This window comes from Cynocephalus volans, chromosome 4 (genome assembly GCF_027409185.1).
Source record: "Cynocephalus volans isolate mCynVol1 chromosome 4, mCynVol1.pri, whole genome shotgun sequence".
NCBI lineage: Eukaryota > Metazoa > Chordata > Mammalia > Dermoptera > Cynocephalidae > Cynocephalus > Cynocephalus volans.
In genome coordinates, this window is record NC_084463.1 from 72,697,840 (window position 1) to 72,720,168 (window position 22,329).

Consider the following 22,329-nt stretch of genomic DNA (forward strand, 5'->3'; position numbering starts at 1 on the left):
GTAAGGAAAAATTTGAAGACATCAGATAATCTATTAATCTTCAGAGAGTAGTCATTTTCAATAACAATGTTTCCTTTATGTTCAGAATTTTTGAAGTTTTAACAATATAGTTGGAAAACATACAAATCAGAGTCTTAGAAATATGATGTTTATGTGGTTAATATGACCATTACTGATAGCTAAATTCAGTTAAAAGGGTGTTTTAAATCTGAATTATCTGCTCTGGATGTCCACATTGATGAAATTTCTACTCAGCATTTTGTACAAATAGTTCCAATGTAACATTCTTCCCAGTCCATCAGTCATTTCTACTTCCTTATTGTTGTTGTGCAAACCATTTGTCAATTATTGAGGTATAGTTTATCAAAAAGACAGTTTTTCCAAGGCAAAAGAAATGGGACACATAAAAACTAGATGAATTTATAAATTCATGCTTTATTTGTCTATATCTTTGTATTTATCTATTTATTTATTATCTATTTATCTATTCATTTATTGCCTATATTGCAAAAGCATGGATTTATAATGCAGGCATGAAGCAATGAAAAAGGATTTGTATAACTTACAATGACAGGATCTCTAGAAGCTACCTTGTTTTTCATATGAAGGGTGTTGTTTCAAAAGAGGGCATGGAAACTAGGAAGTATTGGCTTCTGTTTTTGTTGTACACCTTCCAGAAGTTTTTAACTGAAGACTCTATGCACTTCAGTTCTTTCCACAGAGAGAGAGCTGACTGATATTTGAAGAAGTGTTTCAGTTTATCCAAGAAAAATATCATGTATCTATCCCAAGCCTCACTCCTGCTCTTAAATATGTGTATTTTTATTTGTGGAGAAGCTGTACAAGGTAACTGTGTACATCATTCTACGGTAAGAATTTTAGCAATATTATTTTAGCTAGGAAAGCATAATTAGCTTTTAAGATATATATTAAATGTTTGAAAAAATTAATTACCAAATATAATTTATGGAACAATTAAAACATTTATTTAGAAATTTGAGACATTGCTTAAAATATTACTATTTTTAAACTTAGGAAACTATAAACCAAGGGTTGACTCAACAAATTTCTTGTGAAAAATTTTTACAGAAATTTCAGGCCTGGGTTAAAAACTAGCCCACAATTTTTCAGTTCACTTTGATAATGAAATATCTGATGGATAATAAAAAAATCACTTGCTTATTTTAAAAAAGCCATTTCTATAAACTTTTCATATTTCAAATATAGTCCAGTCAGATGAAAATTTTATCTAAAACAATGTTAGAGTGATAACTAATATTGTGTATGAATACTAGGAGTAACTGGGGATTTGAATATCTACATATTTAAATGTTGGCTTATAATTTTTAAATGTCATAAAATGTATTTACCATGGTATCCAAAGTTTCATGATTGAAGCAAAAATAAATTCTAGGAATGCTACAGGTATAGTGATAATTTAATTCTCTAAAATACTTGATAAAAATTTAAGAACCTTAGATCTGAAAAAAATATAGCTGTAATGTAGGTTTTTGAAAACATCTAGTATGTCAATTATTATGGAGGTACAGAGAAAGAGAAAGAAGTTTAAAATAAATCTATGTAACAAAATGTAAACATCTTTTTGGGGCAAATAATCTTTATTGTATGATTATTAGCTTTATAACTTTCTCTCAATACTCAGGTAAAGCAAGACAAAACACTATTTTTTTAAACAACAGAGTTATTAAATCTATATTACTTTTACCAAAGAATGTTTTAATATTGAAGAAACCAATAGTGTGCCAACAAATATAGATAACTTTGGAATTACAGCTTTAGTTGGCCTTTTAAAATGACATCTGTTATTGATTTTACAAAGCAAAATTTCATACTTTTTTTTGTTATCACTGATTCAAATGTGTGAATACTTTACTTTTCAAATTTGTAAATACTTTAGCTTATACAAAAGCAGCAGGCCTCCCACCCATTTTTCTACAATTCTTAATAATTGGTAGCAGAAAATCCATTGGCTAGGAAGTGTTGTAGATATCTCAGGGAAATTTTTTAGTTATTTTTGAAAGAAATTCAAATTGCAAGATTCTTGGAAGAGGGATGGCTCTGTCCTACGTTACACATAGAAATTTGCAAAGGCTAAAAGTTAAGGCCACTGAATCACAGTAATGGAAACAGACCTTAAATAAATCCTTTTGGAATTTGAGAAGAAAAGAGGAGAGTGAAAATATTGAATTAACATATGCTTACTATTCATATCCAAAATTTACCCATAAGGTTTATTTGTGGAAATTTGAACTAACTTGTTTATTTTATTCTTTCTAATAATCATCCTCAGTGTATGTCCTGAAATCTAGTGTTTTCACTATAGTCTTATTTATTACGTATTAGGTCATACAACATATTTCATGTATTTTTTTTGTTATTTCTATTTTCTATGTAAAGGATCCTCCGGTAGTTAACATTGTAGAAGATATATCTAATGCAAAAGATGAAAGTAAAAGCAATGACACTGTTTATAAGGAAGATTGTGAAGAATCATGCGATGTTAAAACTAAAATTACACGAGAAGAAAAACATTTCATGTGTCGTAAGTACCACAATTCTAAAGATATATGATTTATTATTTCTAGACATGGAAAAAATATACCTTTGCTTTTGTCTGGGTCATTTTTTATAGATCCTGATTATCCTAGACCAGAGGCTTTCTATGTTTGGCACACAGTAGGCGCTTAGAAAATATTTGGTAAATGAATAGATCCTTCTGCCATATGGCCCTGTGGCGTCAACTGACCACAGAGGGAAGGGGCAAACCAGAGGGCACTGATAGTGCTATAGTATCAATTCACCTACGGGTATTTTCTTACATTCATCTGACCACTAGGAATTTTACCTTAGTGTTTGTTGTTGTTGTTTTTTTTTTTTGGGGGGGGGGGAATTCTAAAAACTAGTAAATTAGTATTGAATACTATAATAACTAATACAATAGTATAATACAAATTCATAGCTGATTTATGTAGCAAAGCACAATAAATAAAAGGTTTCACTCTCAATTAAAAAAAAAACTATTAAGTTACAGTGCAGTAATTTTCATGGTCTTTTATATCTACGTGGGGGAGGGATGATTAAGGGAGATCAGAAAGAATGGAATTGATGTTCTGATCTGCTGCTTGTAGGACTGTAAGTCCTAGGTCAGGAAGTATAAAAAGCTCACTTTAATGTAGCTAATTCTATGAGTAACACAGTGTCTCAGGCTTTTCAAACCAATGAGTGCAGCTTTAGGCCTGTTAAGGCAGATGTTCAAATCCAGGAAAAAGCTAATAGAAAGTGAGAGACTAAAAATGAAAAAGAGAGATGAAGCCCAGCGCGGTAAAATTAGAAATATCAAGAATTATTAATGTGATTCTGCTGCTAGGCTAGGGTGAAAGAAATTTAGAATAAGAAATTTTAAAAAGAATAATGCATGCAGTGATACGTGGGTCTTTTTGTTATAGAGGACATCATTGGTATCATAGGTGAAAGTTACACAGAAGCTGCTTACTTCCTGATTTTGATGTTGTGTTGTTGAGAACATCTTTGGTGGAAGAAATATACACTGCAAGAGCAGAGATGATGGTACATCATGGCAACATGGTCTCAGGTGTTAGGAAAAAAAGTTCTTTGTACTGTTCTTGCAACTTTTCTATAAGAAATAATGTTTTAAAATAAAAATATTTAAAAAAGAAAATGTAAAACTATAATCAGAAACCAACAAACCAAAACCTTTGACTAAGATTTATTATGTGTATGTGTTAACACTGTAATGATATAAAAACATAGTATTAATAGAAAAAATTGAAACAAAAATTTATTTTTGAAATTAACTTGCCTGGTATGAAATTGTTGCCTTTCACTTTCTTATGTAGTAAGAACCGATGAATCCTATATCTCTGCCTCTATATTTCTCATTGTATCAAGTGAGAATTGATATTTAGAACGTTGTCTCTTAATCATAATAGATTAATTATTGTAGGTAATCTATATTATTAGGAAGCATAGTTTCATTAAGAAGTGTTAAAATAATTGTTTTCTTGGTTAATTCTGAGTTAAGCAAAATATATGCTAATGAAAATATACAATTCTGAGTATTCAGATAAGTTGAAATATTGAGTTTGCATATTTATCCAAAATCATGTTAAATTCATTATTTTTCACTGAAATTGTTTTCTATAACAATATAATATTTAGCAGCCACTTTTTATTATGGTTAAGGAAATTTGCAAAATTCTATTGTTTCCTACACACGAAGTACCAAAAAACTACTAAGAAATATAATGGATGAGCAACAAGCTTCCTTGGATTATTTATCTAATCAGGTATGGATTTTTTTTTAGTATTGTGTTGTTATTGTATGTGCACACTGACATATCATTAGCTGTAGGTATAATTATTTAATTTTTGTATGCATTTGTGTTTAGACATCTCTTTAGTGCCTACTACGGCAGAGGTACTATAATAAGCCTCAGGCAAAGAGAAAGCAATAAAAACAATGGACCCTCCTTCAAGGGGTATACAGTCTAGTGTAACAAAAAAGTGTATTAAAAAATAACACAAAAGAGAAATCTAAGATGCAAGAAAGCTTCCCAGAGCAAAGAGCCTGTGAGCTGAGTCATGAAAGATGAGTAAACGCTTTAAAAGTCACAAAGGTTGGGTAAGGAGGGGAGGACATTCCATTCTGGACGAACTTCTAGGGGTTGGTGCAGGGGTGGAGCGGCAGGTGAGGTTGAGAATGTAGGAGGAAAACTGACTAAAGGAATAGTCACAAACTAAATTATGCCACACCAAGGAACCACTGAGCAAGGAAGTGACTTAATCCATTTGACAGCTGGTGTGAAGGATGAATTGAGGAAGAACAAAGGGAGGAGATAAGAAACTATAGCAATGGTTCAAGCAAGGTATGAAGAACAGATCTGCAAAGCAGTCAGTGCAGAAACAGGGGCAGATAAAAATCAATGTTAGAAAGGTAGACCCTACTGAATTTAATGATTGCTGTTTAGCTATGCCTTTACTGCTCTGTTAAAGCAGTAAGGACTCAATCTAGAAAAATGGGCATTGCTATGTATTTCAGCGCTGGGTCTATAAGAGGCTTAGAGATAGCAGTTATTGAATTTAGCTAAAGGAGGCTTGTTCAAATACAAACTTACATAAATGTGTATGTGTGTGTTTAGGTTAATGAACTCATGAATCGAGTTCTCCTTTTGACTACGGAAGTTTTTAGAAAACAGTTGGATCCTTTCCCTCACAGACCAGTTCAGTCTCATGGTGAGAACATTGATATTTCAGCCTTTTATATTTATTTGTCTTTTGTTGCTTGATATTTTCCTGAACAGGTTGGTACAATTAAAAGTTTTGTTTAAAAAATACAGCTCACTATCCTGTAACAGATTGGACAATTAATAACTGCCATAAGGCAAATTACTTGACAGGTAATGTGTACTTTCCTAAAATGGAAAACTTTTCTGACTATTTGAAAGCCATGATTGTAAAACATATCCTGAATCTACTAAAAATAGCGTAGTTTTATGTAGCTTTGTTCTGGACTCCCTTTTTACATTTTATTATTAGTGAATCTTCAGATAGAAAAAAAGGAAGTTTCAGAATTCCTACCATGTGTAAAACATGTTTTTGACATGTTTGAAATGTTTCAAATTGGGGCATAAAATTTGAAGAGAACAAGAAATTTAAGACAGAAATAAATTAAAAGCATTTTTGTACTAACATATAGCATATTAATTCCTAGAGACTTGAGCTTCTTTAAAAATTTGCTATAAACCTTACAGATATGAAATACCAAAGAGTTCCAAGCAAATAAATATTATCGAAGACCTAGTATATGATCTTTATTTTTTCCTTAGAAAAAAAAAAGAATAAACAGTGTCTGAGAATCTTCTATGTGCCAGGTACAAAAACGTTTTATTATTTTATTGTATCTCATTTATTTCCCATAACTGCCCCTCGATTGGTAGTGTAACCTGGTATTTAAGAACATGGACTCTGATGTCAGACTGCCTGACTTCAAATCTCTGAACTGCTACTTCCTTTATATCAGTTTCCTGATAAAAAAAACCTGATAGTACCTACCTCATAAAGTTATGAGGATTAAAGGTAAATACATGAAAAGGTCATAAAATACTGCCATATGCATAGTAAAAGCAATATAAGGGCCCCTGTGACGATGATCATCATCATCAGATGAGAAATACGCAGCCCAGAGAGTCTAAAGAACCTGTTCACATTTATTTGAATGTTAATGACAAAGCATGTATTCTAATCCACATCAGTCCTTCACTGTGAACTTCTATCATATCTGAGTGTAAAGTTATTACAGAATGTCTCTCAATTCAGAACACAGGTGACAAATCTATGTCTCCTGGAAATGAATGGGAAAGTAAACAATTTTTTTTATAGCTAACTTTTCGTAGGTGACATTTTCTGTGTATTAGTGTGTGCCAGGCACTGTGCTAAGTGCTTTGCATAATACCTTACTATGTAAATTGTCAGAATAACGCTATGAAGTAGATAGCATTATTATTCTGATACTACATCAAGAAAATAAGGCTTTGAGTGGTTAAGCAACATGGTTTATGGTTCTCTGTGAGTAAGGAATAGAACTAGGCCTCTAAGGCAGGCATCTGGGTAATTGACACTGTAAGAGTTGAATTTATTTTGTTTTATTTACAAAAGATGCTACAGAGTAGACTATCTTCAAGATAATGTAATATCTATAACCACATACACGTGTTTATAGTCTCTGGGAGATGAATTCTTTGAAGAGGGTGATTATGGGGTGCTACCAGGGGTCTCCAAAAAGTTCATGAAAAGATTCATATTATCTTTTAATTCAATTTTCCATGAACTTTTTGAAGTTCTCAGGTACTAACTATTGTAAACAGAGCAGACTCTAGCCTCAAGCATAATTTCTTCATGGTGAAGAAAGTGATTTTTCCCCTTTTGCCCTTTGACTATTGGTAATAGTGGTCCCCAATACATCAGAGTCTCTGAAGTTTGAAATGGAATAATCAAGGAAGTGTCAATAGTAGTTAATCTTCTTATTCATTTGGGTTTTCTCCTGTCCATTAATGTAGATTTTCTTTACACATTATGCCTCCTAAGATAAACCTAGATTCCCAAAAAGGTATCATTTATTGGAAAAGAGAATGCATAATTATAAAATATACTAAATAAGTGTTGATACCAAATGAAATTTTTCAACAGAATAGAACACTAATCACTAACAACGATATTTTTAGTGAAGGCTTACAGCAGCATAAATTCTTTAATCCCAGTTCTTCCATATGTTTTCTCCTTATTTCTAAAATTGTGATCATTTTTATTTCTGAAAAATTAAAACCACTATATCATTAATGGAAATTATGATAATAATTTCAGATAGCACTATTAATTCTCTGTAGTAAATTATTAAGTCTTAAATGTATTCTTGAAAATACTCTAAATAACTAATTTTACTGTTTTAGGCTTAGATTGCACTGATATTAAAGATACCATTGGCTCTGTCACCAAAACACCGAGTGGTTTATATATACTCTACCCGGAAGGATCTAGTTACCCATTTGAGGTAAAGTTTTCCCTTACTATGTGGAATAAGATAAACATCCAATCAATTCAATTAATGTTAAAATTTTAATTGTTTGAATATTTATTTATTTATTTTAAATTTTTTTATGTTTAGATAGAAAATTATTTTCTCAGCATGTAAATGAAGGAAAACATCACAAATTTAAAGTCAATTGATAAGGAATAAATTTAACACACAAAGATTGACATCCTTAATGCATAAAAAACTCTTAAAAATGAATTAGAAAAATCTTAACAGAAGTTTGGTGAAGGACATGAGCAGACAAGTCACCACCCCAAAGAAACACATGTGGCTAATAATTACATTCTAAGATGTTCTTGCTGGCAGGGGTGGGGCAGGCCCACGGCCCCCATCTCAGGACATTAGGTGTGCTCCATTGCTTGCCTGGATGTGGCAATTAACATTAATTAATGTTAAAATTTTAATTGTTTTAATATTTTTTTCTTGAAAATTAAAAAAAAATTTTAGTAAAAGTTCCAGTTTCAAAATTTTGGTTTTCTAGAATCCTAATGCCCCAACCAAAAGCCAAAGAAAAAACAGAAGAGTCTTTTTTTCACTTTTCTATTTGAGTTTCCATGGTTACACTCTTTAAAGTAAATCCATTTAGTGAAAGATCTTATGATATTCTTTACAGTAAGCAGAAGTATATTTAGCAGACACAACTATCCAGTATAAATACTTACTTTAATTAGCTTATGGATATTAGAAAATAATGGTGTGCTTTGCCTTGGAGCTTACTAAAAATGCTTTTGATTTTCCTTCCTACATATGGTTATAATTTCTTTTGATGATAAATAATTTTATGTGATTGTGTAGGAAATTAATAATTTAAAAAAAACCATCACTAGAGTGCAAGGCAGATTGAGAAGCTGGGGTGTGTGTGTGTATTTTTTTTTCCCCTGGATACTTTTTCTTTGTGCATAAAAAAGTTTATGATACTTATATTACACCTTATTGATAGTCTTTATTACACAATCAATAACTTCTTTCTAAGGACATACTACCAGTTTCTCTTCGTAGAGTTACTACCATTATTTTTTTAAAAAATCTATCAACAAGATGTCAAAAAATTAGAAATTAAGAGAGAAATAACTTTAAAACGACCTAAGTTTCTTCACCTACAGATTCAAAACTGGATCTGAACAGATGTGGAAAAGGAAGGCTTCTAATTTTGTGAAGAGTGGGATGCATAATCACCTCTTTTGTGGGAAAGTGTTGGTTCCCTCCTTTCCTCCACACTGCCTTTCTCTGTCTCTGTGTGGGAAGTTTCTGATGGGAAGGATTGCTCTGATTTCTTTCTTATGTCACTTATTGAGTCCTCAAAAGGAGTCCTCTAAGCGCATTTTTGCCCAGCATCAATAGATGCATTTATAAGCTCCTACTGAGAGGGCACAGATCATGTCTTTCTGTCTGAAAATGCCAGTCTGAACACAGGTCTTCCAGGTCTGTGGGAGAAAAGAGCAATCAAAGACAGGCACATGGGCACATTTAACATTGTGAAGAAAACCAGCGTTTGAATTAAAAGAAAAAAGTTAATTTGTAAAGAAATATATCCCTGACACATGAGATCAGTACTGTTATTACTAAATTGAAAAATATTTATAGAGTTGAGGCATAAGAGGATAACTTTAAAATGCTGCAAACGCTTATGTATTTTACAAAATCACTGATACAGGGATTACAATTAGGCTAATTACAAGTTTGTTTTTTTATAATAAACTATTATTTCTAGACATTAAAAAATATGAATATATTAATGGCACACAATTGCATTGAAAACTTCTAGTGGAAGTATCTTCTCATTCTCTAGGATTAAGGATGAAGCATGAGTTTTATAATATCAAATAATGAAAATAATTCTGTATTATTTTGGCTTTTTCTGGGCCTGTTGCAGGTAATGTGCGACATGGATTACAGAGGAGGTGGATGGACTGTGATACAGAGAAGAATTGATGGGATAATTGATTTCCAAAGGTTGTGGTGTGATTATCTGGAGGGATTTGGCGATCTTTTAGGTCAAATTTTATATATTTATACTCTACCTTTTCTTGTCTTTTTGGTGTTATGCATATAGACTGTGCCTCTACTGGTCAGATCTTTAGTAAAAATAGAAAATCCTTGTGAATATCAAAATATGATTTAAATCACTCTCTTTTCATATGTCAAATTATTTAAAATATGTAGATCTTCAGTTGAGATCTGGAAATATTTATTTTTAGATGTCTGTTGAAATGTAACTTGAGTGAAAATTCTAGACTGGATATTTATTAAATATCTACTCTGCACCCAGTTCTGTCACGTGCTGACTATTTGTAGAATAAAAAACTGAATGGGCAGGGTTGTCCTAGATCTTAAAATTCTTGATACGTGTGCAGGTGAACTGTAAAATCTGTTTATATTACTCCCACATGGCCGTATGACTTTTGCTAGTAAAGAAAAACGCCAGTAATTTTGAACCCTGCAGGATTTTATATTAGTTAAAACTTTTGCAAGTGATTTTGGTAATTTTTAATGCTATTTTAACAGTTACTGTTGTTATAATTTAAAATCTTTAACCTCCCTAGTAATGTCATCCAAAGATTTGGTTAAGTGGTGGTATTAGTCCTGATGCTAAAAACCTTACTGCACGCCAATGATGTTAGAAGGCATTTGGCTTACGATCAGATAACTGCCATGCTATGGAGTGCAATTAATATACTTGTAGTTTTCTTAGCATTACCTTTAATTTTTCACTGAGTGCTGCCTCCTGAATTAAATATTCATAGATCAACATATAGGCTTTGAATAGTCATCTTCCTTACTTCCTTGCTTATGGGGAAATGATAAGAGTTTTGACTAATAAGGTCTTTAGGCAGGTATCCTTCATGCAAACTGAGACTGCTTTGTACCTGGTGAATTTCAAAAAAAATATATAGATTTGGGGTTAAGGAAAATATATTGTTACATTTTAAATTTGAGGTTGGGGTAGAGGGGATAGATTGCAAGGACACTTAAATTGAAGTGTTACAGACTGCATGAGACTAAATAGACCCCTGAGACTCATCTTACTGTGCCTACTTTCCTCCTGTACCTCTTCAGAATACTTTTCAGTTATAAGTGGGTGTGTAGCTAAAAGGCCCGTGTAAGCCCTGGAGAAGGACTTAATATCTTAGCTATAGTTTTAAGATTTTGAATGTTATCACATTATGCACCAACTCTTTGAAGTTTGTTTTGACTAGACCCTTACTTTCTTCAGTAATATCATGGTTTAAGTAGAGGGATATATTTCAGAGCAGGTGTGTACACATTCATGCTGTGCCATGGTGGGTAGGGGGAGGTAGAAAGCTGTTGGGTAGAATATGCATGCAAAAAGTACACAGCCTGAATTAGGGAGTTTTAGAATTCATCCTGGATCTATAATCATTTTGGAAATATTAACCCTAAACCTGGGGATACTCCAGTATTGCTACATTATGTTTCTAGTCATAGGTGGTTGACAAGCTGCATCATAACAAAGAAGTATTTGTTCGAACGTATTGTCCAAGACAGAAAAAAAAAAATTTCCACTGAGCATTTTCAAGAAATGTTTCTTTAATAGCTGCCGATTGGAGATTAAACCTCTTACAGTTGTTGGTAGACATCATTTTCTTCCCTGCCATATGTTTCAAGTGGTTCCCTGTTGATATGTCTTAAGATAAAACTTGACTTTTTATTTAGTCTTAAATAAACTTTTGAATTTAACTTGGGGAGACAAAAATGAAACTGAGTCTGATTTCTCCAATCTAGTGAGGTACAAGTAGAAAGATTTTTTTTTTTTTTTTGGCAAATTAGGTAAACACTGACAATTTGAGGTAGGCCTTCCAGTCCCTTTAATTATTTATGTGAGCCATTTCAGAGTTATTAAACACTAAATAACAGCAAACATTCAATAATAAAGGGCTATTGTAATCTGTATCAAAATATTTTAAAACAAAGCATTTTTTTTTTACAGGAGAATTTTGGCTAGGACTAAAAAAGATTTTTTATATAGTAAATCAGAAAAATACCAGTTTTGTGCTGTATGTGGCTTTGGAATCTGAAGATGACACGTTTGCTTATGCATCATATGATAATTTTTGGCTAGAAGATGAAACAAGATTTTTTAAAATGCACTTAGGACGGTATTCAGGAAATGCTGGTAAGTTTTTTATTCCTGAAATTATCCAGAACATTTAAGTATAACTGACTCAATATTAGGCAAAGATTAAAAAAAATGCATTTCTCTTGATATATGACACATACCTGATGGCAGAATAGATTAGGAATGAGAAAGCTGGTCAATTCTTGAGTTTCAAAACTCTGTTATGATCATTGCATCATCTCATGATTTTGAAGTGCTTTATAGTCTCTACGACAATTTGCCATATATGATCTCAGTTGATTCTTTGGATAGAGAGCCTGGGGAGTTGGCTGGGAGGGTATTATTCCCATTTTCATGTCCAGAAAGGCTGACATTTAGAAGTCACAGAATGTTAGAGATGATCTCCATTCTCACTTTAAAGGCAAAGAAACCTGAAAGATTAAGTGACTTGCTCAAGATTTCCAGATCATCACACCTGAGCCAGGGCAAGAATCTAGGTTGATAGAACAAATAGTTTAGTGTTCTTTTCACTATATCTTGGTGCATCTACTCATTTTCAAATAAATTTAATTCGTTAGAACTTCAAAATACTTGATGTTAAATTTATATTTTGATGCTGAAATTCTAAAAGCATTTGAATTAAGAAATATTAAATTCAATTCCCCCATTGTTGCTATTCATAGTACTTGTTCATTATGTATATTTAGTGTTAGAAATACAAAAAAGAGTCATACATGTTCCCAGCTCTTTACCTGATCCCATTATAGAAGGGAAGATAAATAACACTGAAAGTACTGAATACTAATAATGTCTGAGGTGTTAAAGAGAGGGTGAGAATTATTCCAACTGATTGCATCCAGGAAATCTTCATCAAAAGATTGTTTTCAGCAAGGGGTTAATGTTAGATTCAATCTGGGAAGCTTTTGGAAAGTGCATTCACCTGCAGAATATGATTCAGTGAGTTTGAGCCAGATGGGTATGTTGGCATACTTATGATTGAGAACCACTGATTTGATCTTGGAGGAATGGATAGGCTTTTGGCAAGTGAATGCTGGCAAACAGATCAGCTTGAGTCAAGGCATAAAGGGAGGAAAATTACAAAGCACAGAGAGTTGTGCTTTGTAATTCCAACTATGGTTGGAATCTGTGACATTTGAGGTAGTTTAGGTTTGAAATATTCGGTGGAAGTCTACAATTAAAATCTTGATATATAGGGAAAATTCTAAAGAGTTATAGAATTTTCAATGTTTTATCTCTAAAAGTGTAAAGAACTATCTAAACATGGAACATGCTATGTTAGGAAAATTTATGTGGGGGCTCTCTAAAAAATGACTAGGATCTAATTAGAGAATAAAGTTTATAATGGCAGAAGTTCTTTTGTTGCAGAAGCCTCAAATTTTGCTGTGCTGTATGTATTCTATATTTTCCCAACAAGGTTGTTAAGTAACTTTCAACTGTTGACCACATAATGTATACGAATCAATGAAAGAGAAAGGTGTTAGTAAAATGTAAGGATAAAGGCACAGATAAAACCAAGGGATTAAGTGTGATCCAGTGTGTGGCAGAGGTGGGCCACAAATTTGGCTTTGAGCTCAGAGCAAAAATAAAAATATGAATTTAAACATTTGAGCCACACAGATGTTCCATGAGAAGCACAAATATTCCTGATTATAAAATTTGAGAGAAATTTCTCTGAGTTCTCAGAGAAAACAAAGTGACATGTTCTCTACACTCAGAAAACATGGAGGGTGAATTTTCATAGACAATTTTTGAGGAAATAGACCTATGTATATATTTTTGAAATGAGTTGTTAAATATAATCCATTGAGGAGCCCATACATATGATGTATGATTCTTCTGATTTTATCCAGAGAGAATATCCATGGAATGATCTCATAATTTAGGCAATGCTCCATTGCTGCTGTTTCTCTCATCTGTACTTTGGAAAGGTATTGCACTGTGTGGGTGTTGAAAACTATATTCTGTTTGCAAATACCTGCAATGTGTGTATTTTGTTCCCCATGAAGTGCAGAGTCAGAGACGTTAATAATCAGCAGAACTGGGGAATAGGATAGGCCACCACCTCTAATGAAGTTCTTCAGGCTCCTCAAAAGATTTATCCCGAGAGATGCCAAACATTCAGAAGCAGAATGAAACAAATGTGGACCTTGGTTTCTCCACAGATTTTACATAGCTTCTGTTTTAGTTAGTGTTTCAAATATATTAGTCAAGTTTACATATAGGTGAAATGTAGGTATATGGATGTAGTTAGAATCTTTTAATTTTAGGGAGCTTTATAAAACAAAGTATGACTCCTGCTCCTGCCACTTATAACTGAGTTGTCTTGGCCAAGATAATCTTTGATGGGACATTGTGACTACTAAGGACACCATACACACAATGTCCAATATAAGACCTTTAAAAATGGTATTGTTTAAACCTCTGTTCAATTAGTGTACATATCATGCGAAGAGCCATGAAGAAAATGCACATCTCAGGAGTAAACTCATAGATGAATTTTTCTTGAGGGCATTGAGTATTCTATATTATAAACTTGATAGTCCATAAATAAAACCAAACAACTTTTGCAATTGTAAGTCTGTTTCGTAAAGGTAAAGGTTTTACTTCATTCATACCTCTCTGTCTAAAGTGATGTAAATAGCAGTGGTATGAAAACCTACTGTATGTAAATTATTTTTTCTCCTAAATTTTCAACCAGCATATCATGGTCTCCCCAAAGTGTGAGAGGTCTGTACATCATCATTTTTGACCTAAATTGTCTGATTTTGTTTATACAGTCAAGGTTCCATTTCAGATTATGACTTTTATATCAAATATCTCTTTGAAGATGCCTGTAATGTTGCCTGTCATCACTGGATTTTGGCACATTGCAATCTGTGAGAGAGATTTTCAACATAATAAACAGTAGAAAAATAATTTAAACCTTATTTGTAGATGCAATGCTTTTGCATAATAGGCTGGTAACAGTTGATTAAAACAATGAAAATTGGCTTTAAATTCTGTCATTAAAAAAAATCTATTTTACCCAGGTGATGCATTACGGGGCCTTAGAAAAGAAGATAACCAAAATGCAATGCCTTTCAGCACATCAGATGTTGATAATGATGGATGTCGCCCTGCATGCCTGGCCAATGGTCAGTCTGTGAAGAGCTGCAGTCACCTCAATAACAACACTGGCTGGTGGTACAACCAGTGTGGTCTAGCGAATCTAAATGGCATTCATCACTTTCCTGGAAAATCGCTTGCAACTGGAATTCAATGGGGCACATGGACCAAAAACAACTCACCTGTCAAGATTAAATCTGTTTCAATGAAAATTAGAAGAACTTACAATCCATATTTTAAGTAATCTCATTTTAAAATGTAATGCAAGTTCCATAATTATTTTTGATAATATATTAAAGATTTTACATAGTTTCTCTTTTTTCTTAGCATTTCAACCATATTAGCCTAAATTTTACTATACATGGCAGTTAGGTGTTACAGGTTTAATTAGAAAACTTCAATTTTGTAGCATTTTATAAAACAAAACATGGCTCATTGTATGTTTTTACTACTCACTATATTAACAGTATGTAATAAAATTTATTTTAGGTGAATTACAACTTGTCTTTCTGAAATTTATCATGCTTTTAAAGGATTTTACATTTTCTTTGAAGCATATAAACTATAGTAAGTTGTTAGGACAATTGAGAATATTTTACTTATTTCTATATTCATTTTATATGGTTAGTTATATAATCTACAGATAATTTCTATTGAAGACAATTACAGGTAATAACTTTTAATGCAGATTGATATATAAACATCATATGGTTTAAAAACCTTACTTTTTCTAGACTATGCCACAACATGTTATAAGTAATGAGTTTGCTTCCAAATGAAGTACTTCGTGTTCTCATATCTTATTGTGGTGAATAATTTTGTTCTTGTTTATAATAAATTTACTGTACATTTATATTCTGATCAGTTGCAGCCTAAAACACATCTGTATCTTTTTTTATATTCTGTTTTTAAAAAATTATTTTTTACTTTTGGCCACAAAACGAGTCTTAATACAAAAAGACTAAGATTATAGAAAATATGTTCTCTGACCATAATAACAGAAGGAAATTTAGAAAATTCACAAATGTGTGGAAATTAAACAACACTCTCCTAAATAAACAATGGGTAAAAAGAAATATCACAGGAAAATTAGAGAAGATGCTGAGATAAAGATCAAAGCACAACATATCAGAATTTATAGGATGCAGGGCTCATGCAGTGTTTAGAGGAAAATTTATACTTGTAAACACCTATATTAAAATGCAACATTTTTTAAAGGTATTAATCTCTTTGTGAATTTCCTCCTTCATATCCTGGATTTTGTTTCTTGTTTCATTGTGTTGTCTGAGTCTTCTCCTATTTCAGTGAGTTTCCTTAAGATTGTTGCTCAGAATTCTTTTCAGTCATTTCGAGGTTTTTTTTTTCTATAGGGTCTTGTATTTGAGAATTACTGTATTCTTTTGGTGATGCCATACTTTCTTGGGTTTTCATGTTTCTGCTATCTCTACATTGATGTCTGGCCATCTGGTAGAGCAGTTGCTTCTTCTATTACTTTGGAGTGGGTTTTGAGGTGAGAGATGTCCTCTTCTTTTTCTGGTCTCTACTGGTGGCTCTCCTTGTGTCAATGTAGTTGAGTGTCTAGTGGGCTGCCTGCATGGTGGCTGTGACTACTGCTGTGGCGTCTGCTGCTTCTGCGGCAGCTGTGCCTGGTGGTGGCTATGGTAGGCCACCACATGCTAGTCATGTTTTTGGTGTGTTCCTGGGGATGCTGACATCAGCCCCCGCCTTAGGACCCTGGGTTTGCTTTCTTGCCTGCTTCTGGGAAGAGGGAGCTGCCCTCAGCTCCTGCCTAAGGACCTCAGGTGTGCTCTGTTTCTTGCCTGCATCCAGGCAGGGGGGCTGCCCTTGGCCCATGTCGTAATCCTGATGAGGACGCCAATTTGTCTGGCTCTACTGCTAATGTCTGAAATGCTGTTCACAGTGTCAATTATAAAGCTAGGCAACCACGCTAGTTGTCAAGCTCTTTTACCTGCCAGTAATCCTGCACTGACTGGGTCGATTGTTGAGCTAGGGCTGGGTCTGGAGCTCCCAGTCTCCTCAAACCCATTCACAGATGGGTCACAAACCCTTCATATGCCAGACTAGGTCACCAGAACCCTCACACACCAGGCTTGGTCACCAGACCCCTCACACGCAGGTCTATGAACTAGGTAACTGGCCAAATGGCCCTTGGAGACATAGGTTGGAAAGCATGGCCGTGCGGGGTGGATGCCTGAGGCCAACGCCCACCTGCCTGCTTCACTAAAACTACTCTCTCCCTCTCTTTCTCTCTCTACCTCTCTCTCTCTCTCTCTAAAGAACACAAGAATAGCAACAAAACTAAAAAGATACGTTGGTGCACATGTGCACTAACTCCATCCCCCACATACACAATTTGCTTACAAAGGATGCTGAACCACACCCAACTGGACCTGAAGCGAGGGCCGTGACCAAACTATTCTATTTTCCCAACAGCCCCCATCTGTATATTATCTCTTTTTCAACCAACAGGAATCATATGAACTTCAAGTAGAGGACAGTGGAGAAAGAGTGATGAATCAGTGGTCTAGATGTGCTCTAGGAGCAAGCTGATCCTCCCCACTTTTTCTATAGAATTGGAAGGAGTTGCCTAGGAAGGATTCCATAGGAAAAGACAGCAGGGAACATGCTGGGCCAAGTGTCAGTTACTAATAAGAGAGACAAGAAAAACAAGTAAGAAGTAGTTTTGAACAGAAAACTACTTTGTCCAGAGTTAGGGTTATACAATATATGAAGGAAGGAAAAATGGGTGAAAAACGAGGTGGGAAGAGGATTGAATTAAAAGTAGGTATGAAGATATATATGTCAGGGTGAGATAGCTGAACCCAGAACTGGGCCAAGGTAGGTCAGAACACAGAATCTGAATTGGGTTCAGGAAAGGACAAAAATGACAATCGGGCCATTATTCGAGATTGCTTTCCTTTTGATGCCCTCTCAAAGCCATGAATAAATCATGAACAGGATCTACATGAGATAAGGCTGCAGGTGGCTGCACATGGTTTCCCCATGGCCTCCCGTGTATCTCACAGAGGCACTGATGAGATTTGGTCTTTGCAGTGCAGTAAGATGCCTGCCAAGTTGGAGGATCAAAGAACGGTGGGTTCACTGCCTTATGTACTTGTGGTAATATGAGCACCTGAAGGCAAATTAATCTACAAATTAAGACATTAATTTTGCTACTTAGCAAGCCACATCTACTGTTTGGATTCTGGGCCTTGAAATCCTTGCTGAGCCTGTGCTGAGGCAATCTCCTTTATGACACTGCAAAGTCTAGGAGCTCCAGATTTTTATCCCATCAAAAAGGCTATGCATATGATGAAAATACTGAGGGCATAAGCAGAATGGGAATAAAAGTTAAAGGAAAGACAGACCCAGACAGCAGCAAGAAATTTTAATTTCTTTGGGCTTGGGAGTGGGAAGATGTATTTCACTTGTGAAAGACTAGCAGTGGACAAGGCTCCCATGATGCCTTGTGAAAACCTGTAAAAATATTAAGAGGTCTCAAACCCCTTGCAAAGGACAAGGTATATTTTGGATAATAATCCTAGCTTCAGACACCCAGAAATGAAGTGACCTGAGCCTTAGGAGAAGTTAAGAAGAAGCCTTAGATCAAGGCAACTGTTTCCTTTTTGCTATCTACTCCCCCAATAACATGCACATGTGCCTTAGCAGTAGACATAAAAGGTAGCGGTTGCATGGCCATGGTCTGAATGACATCATTATAGATTCATTCTTCCAGGTTCTGAGGACTTTCCTGGTTGAATGAGCCTGTTCAAAAACATAAATGCTTTATTCTTTCATCCACTTACCCCTTAATTGTAAATACTCTGCATCCAGCTGTAAAAAAAAAAAAAAAGAATATACAGATACAGATACAGACCTTCTCTCTACGCCAGCATAGATTAGTTATAAACAGAAAAAAGATGGGATAGCCGGTTAGCTTACTTGGGAGAGTGTGGTGCTGGTAACACCAAGGTCTAGGGTTCAGATCTCCTTACTGACCAAATGTCAAAAAAAAAGGAAAAAATCTAACTTATTTGTAATAGCTTTGAGAGCTATAGTACTTAAAGGCAGGCTAAAAACAAGTAATGACCTGTTTAAAAATAATTATAAAACATTACTGAAAAACATAAAGAACTCTAAACAGCAACACACATCACAGTCTTTCACGGTCTTTGACTAAAAGACTTGATGCCAAGGGCCTCTTCTGTATGAAGTTGAGTAGTGGGTGTAAGAACCAAGAGCAGTTTGGAGATGCAGGAACAAGGTCGTGCCAGGGGTATCACTAACACACACCACCTTACTGGCTTATAGGAAACAGTGTTGATTGGGAAGAAACATATAGCAGGCAGGTAGGAAAGCCTATCTATCTCAATGAGCAGTGCACTTGGGAGGGGCAATTGTGTAACTGTACAAGCTTCATTGGTTGAGAGAGTAGACTTGTTTGAAAGAGGGAGCCTCTGAAGCTCAGTGGCTGCTCGTACCAGCTCCTCTTTCCACTGAGCCACCTCAAATCCACTGAGACTCTGTGGCAAGCTCCCAAAAGAATGGAGACAATGAGCCTCCAGGGCTATTCAGATCTGTCTCCGAAGTAATACATAAACTTAAAATAAGGGCACCATGAAAGATCAATAGGCTTTTTAAAAAATTTTTTTGAGAAAATTTGAAGTGCTTCTAGAAGTGTGATGAATGAGAACAAATAATATGATTAAAAAAGAACTGATGGGATCTTGATATATTTGTTGTGAAAGTATATCATAAATATATTAGTTTTTTACTGCTGTGCAACAAATTACTGCAAAGTTAGTGGCTTGAAATGCAACTCATTTATTAGCTCACAGTTCTGAAGGTCAGAAGGCTGGTAAGGTGTGATTGGGTTCTTTGCTCAGAGTATTATGAGGATAAATCAAAGTGTCATCCAGGTTGAGTTCTTGTTTGGGTTCAGGGTTCCCTCCCAGCTCGTTTTCTGTTGGCAGAATTCATTTCCTTGAGGTTGTAGGATTGAGGTCCCCATTGTCCATGTAGCTGTGGGATGTAACTGCTCTCAGCTCCTAGAGGTTACCTGCTGTTCCTTGCCATGTGATCTCCATGGGTAGTTTACAAAATGGATATTTGCTTTCTTTCAGGCAAACGAGAGCATGCCTTTCTAACTTCCTCCTCTGTGGCCAGGCAGACCAGCCAGAGAAAATTCACTGATTTTTAAAGGGCTTATGTGTTTAGGTCATGCCCACCTGAATAATCTCCCTATTTTAAGGTTAAGTGATTTGGGACCTTAATTACCTCTGCAAAATCCCTTCAAAGCAGTATATAGATCAGTGGTTAATTGAATAAACTGAGAGAAGGTGTGGGTGTATTAGGGCCCAGAAATCTAGGAGCCCTCTTAGAATTCTGCCTACCACAGGAACATCTTATTGTACAAGCATTTATTCCAGGTTGATTAAATATATGAGAAGAAAAAACCGAAATTGTTTAGTATCAGGCAAACGTATGAACAAATCTTTTTATTTCAAAGGCAGAAAGATTTCATTTGATTACTTGAATATCTGAAGCTTATCTGAAGCTTCCATATACCCCAAACACCATCAGCAAAATTAGAGATGAGGAAAAAACTAGAAAAAGTATTTTAATAAATGATAGATTCTATCCCTTGTATATGATGCATCCTAAAATACTTATATTTTAAGTATTTAAGGATGTTCTTAAAAAGAACATCCTTACAAAATAGGTAAATGTCAAGAACGGCAACTGACACATATAAATGGTCAATAAACATGAAATTATATCATGAATCATAATGAAAATTAAGACTTAATATTGTTAGCATTCATATGAGGTAACACTACTCAGTGTTTGTACAGAAGATGGGAAATGGGCTTACTCATACTTTTGATGTAATGTAAAATAACATAATCTTGTTGAAGGGTACATTTGATAATACTTCTGTAGAGCTGAGGAATAGTCAGGAGGAAACAGCCTATTCCAATTTTATATAACATATCCACATTCATATAACTATAAATATTCAATCATAGCTAACATTTATTGTTTACTCTGTGCTTGACACTGTGCTAAATAGTATGTGTGGATCTCATTTAATCCTTAGGAAAATTCTATGAGGTAGGTATTATTCTCACTTTACTAACGAAGACAGTTGGATCCAGTATATAACCACAGCAATACCACTTGCAGGTAGGTGAACTAGGATTTGAACCCAGGTCCTCTCAATCCCGTGCACCACGCTGAAACAGCTGGGTGTGGTGGCTCACATGTGTCTGACCCTGTCTCAATCTGCTTCTACCCACTTGTCCCCACTGTGCTATTGTGCAGTGCATGTTCTTATACTAAGGACAGATCAATTCTTATGTCAGTTGTGAAATAGGTTTTCAGTGATGTTATTTGGAAAATCATATGTTGATTTAATAGCAGAGATACGAAGGTAGATAGACAAAAACAAAAATAAAACTTTATTGTCTATTAAAATTGGCCTAAACCAGGCTTTCCATCAGGCTCCTAACGGTTTCTCACTATCCAAGGAAGAATGTAAAGAGGATCACAGGACCTGTGTTTTCAATTCAAATAAACATAACTAGAAAAGCTTTGAGAAACAGAAATGAGAAAAACTGGGTAAATAAAAGCATAAGAGGCTATTTTCATTTCATTGTTCCTAGTACTGTATATTTAAAATATTCATGCATTTTGTTTTCTAAAAGAGTAGAGTTTAAGAAGTCAAATACTTTTTACGTGGCACTTAAGAATTTAATGCATTAAGCAGCTGGGAATAGGGCTTGAGGTATTTCATTTTCCACTAATCCCTGAAGCACTTTATACTTCAGTAAGGCCAGTCTGAAACTGAAACAAAAGGTGTAATTAAAACTTTGATTTTTTCTAAGTTACATGAATTTTTTAGGAACACATTTGAAAACTTTTAATTTAAATCTTTAGCAATACTATAATTTCATACTTGGATGTAAGTTTTATTTTAAAATGACATAAAAAAACTCCATAGATATCTCAAAATAGGACGCCTAAAACCTACCAGATTTCCAAGACATAAACAGGTTTAGTACCATAAATAAAAAATATCAAAGTAGCCAATAATCTGAAAATTAAGTACTCTGTTCAGTCTCCTATCATCTAGACAACAGTGCATGCGTTATAAAAAAAAAAAAAAGTGCATGCACTTTGAATTCTAAGTGAATATGCACACAAACAGATATACAATTCTTTAGAATGCAACTTTTGTACATAGGAACCATTGTCTTGTCTCAGATCATATGGTCTCAACCTAGTCAGTCCCCTGCTAGGTGTCTGTGTCCAGTGGGTTTTTACGAGTCTTCCAGGGCACAGGGCAGACATCTGCATGAATAGTTGGAGAGGGCTAGTGGCTTAGTCTGCGCATTGTTTCTCTTAGAAACTCAGCTAGAGATGCGCTGGCCTGACAGAGCTGACACTAGACTTAACATGGAAGAAGCTCGGG

At 34.4% G+C, this 22,329-nt stretch overlaps 1 protein-coding gene across 1 annotated transcript; it reads left to right on the forward strand.

The window, feature by feature from the left end:
* Nucleotides 1–776: 776 nt before the first annotated feature.
* ANGPTL5 (angiopoietin like 5) lies at nucleotides 777–15,078 on the forward strand. The gene is made up of 8 exons (XM_063092471.1): nucleotides 777–869; nucleotides 2,419–2,563; nucleotides 4,225–4,328; nucleotides 5,181–5,274; nucleotides 7,488–7,588; nucleotides 9,504–9,624; nucleotides 11,580–11,765; nucleotides 14,759–15,078. The coding sequence occupies exons 1-8, from the start codon at nucleotides 777–779 to the stop codon at nucleotides 15,076–15,078; spliced, it is 1,164 nt and encodes a 387-aa protein (XP_062948541.1).
* Nucleotides 15,079–22,329: the final 7,251 nt, after the last annotated feature.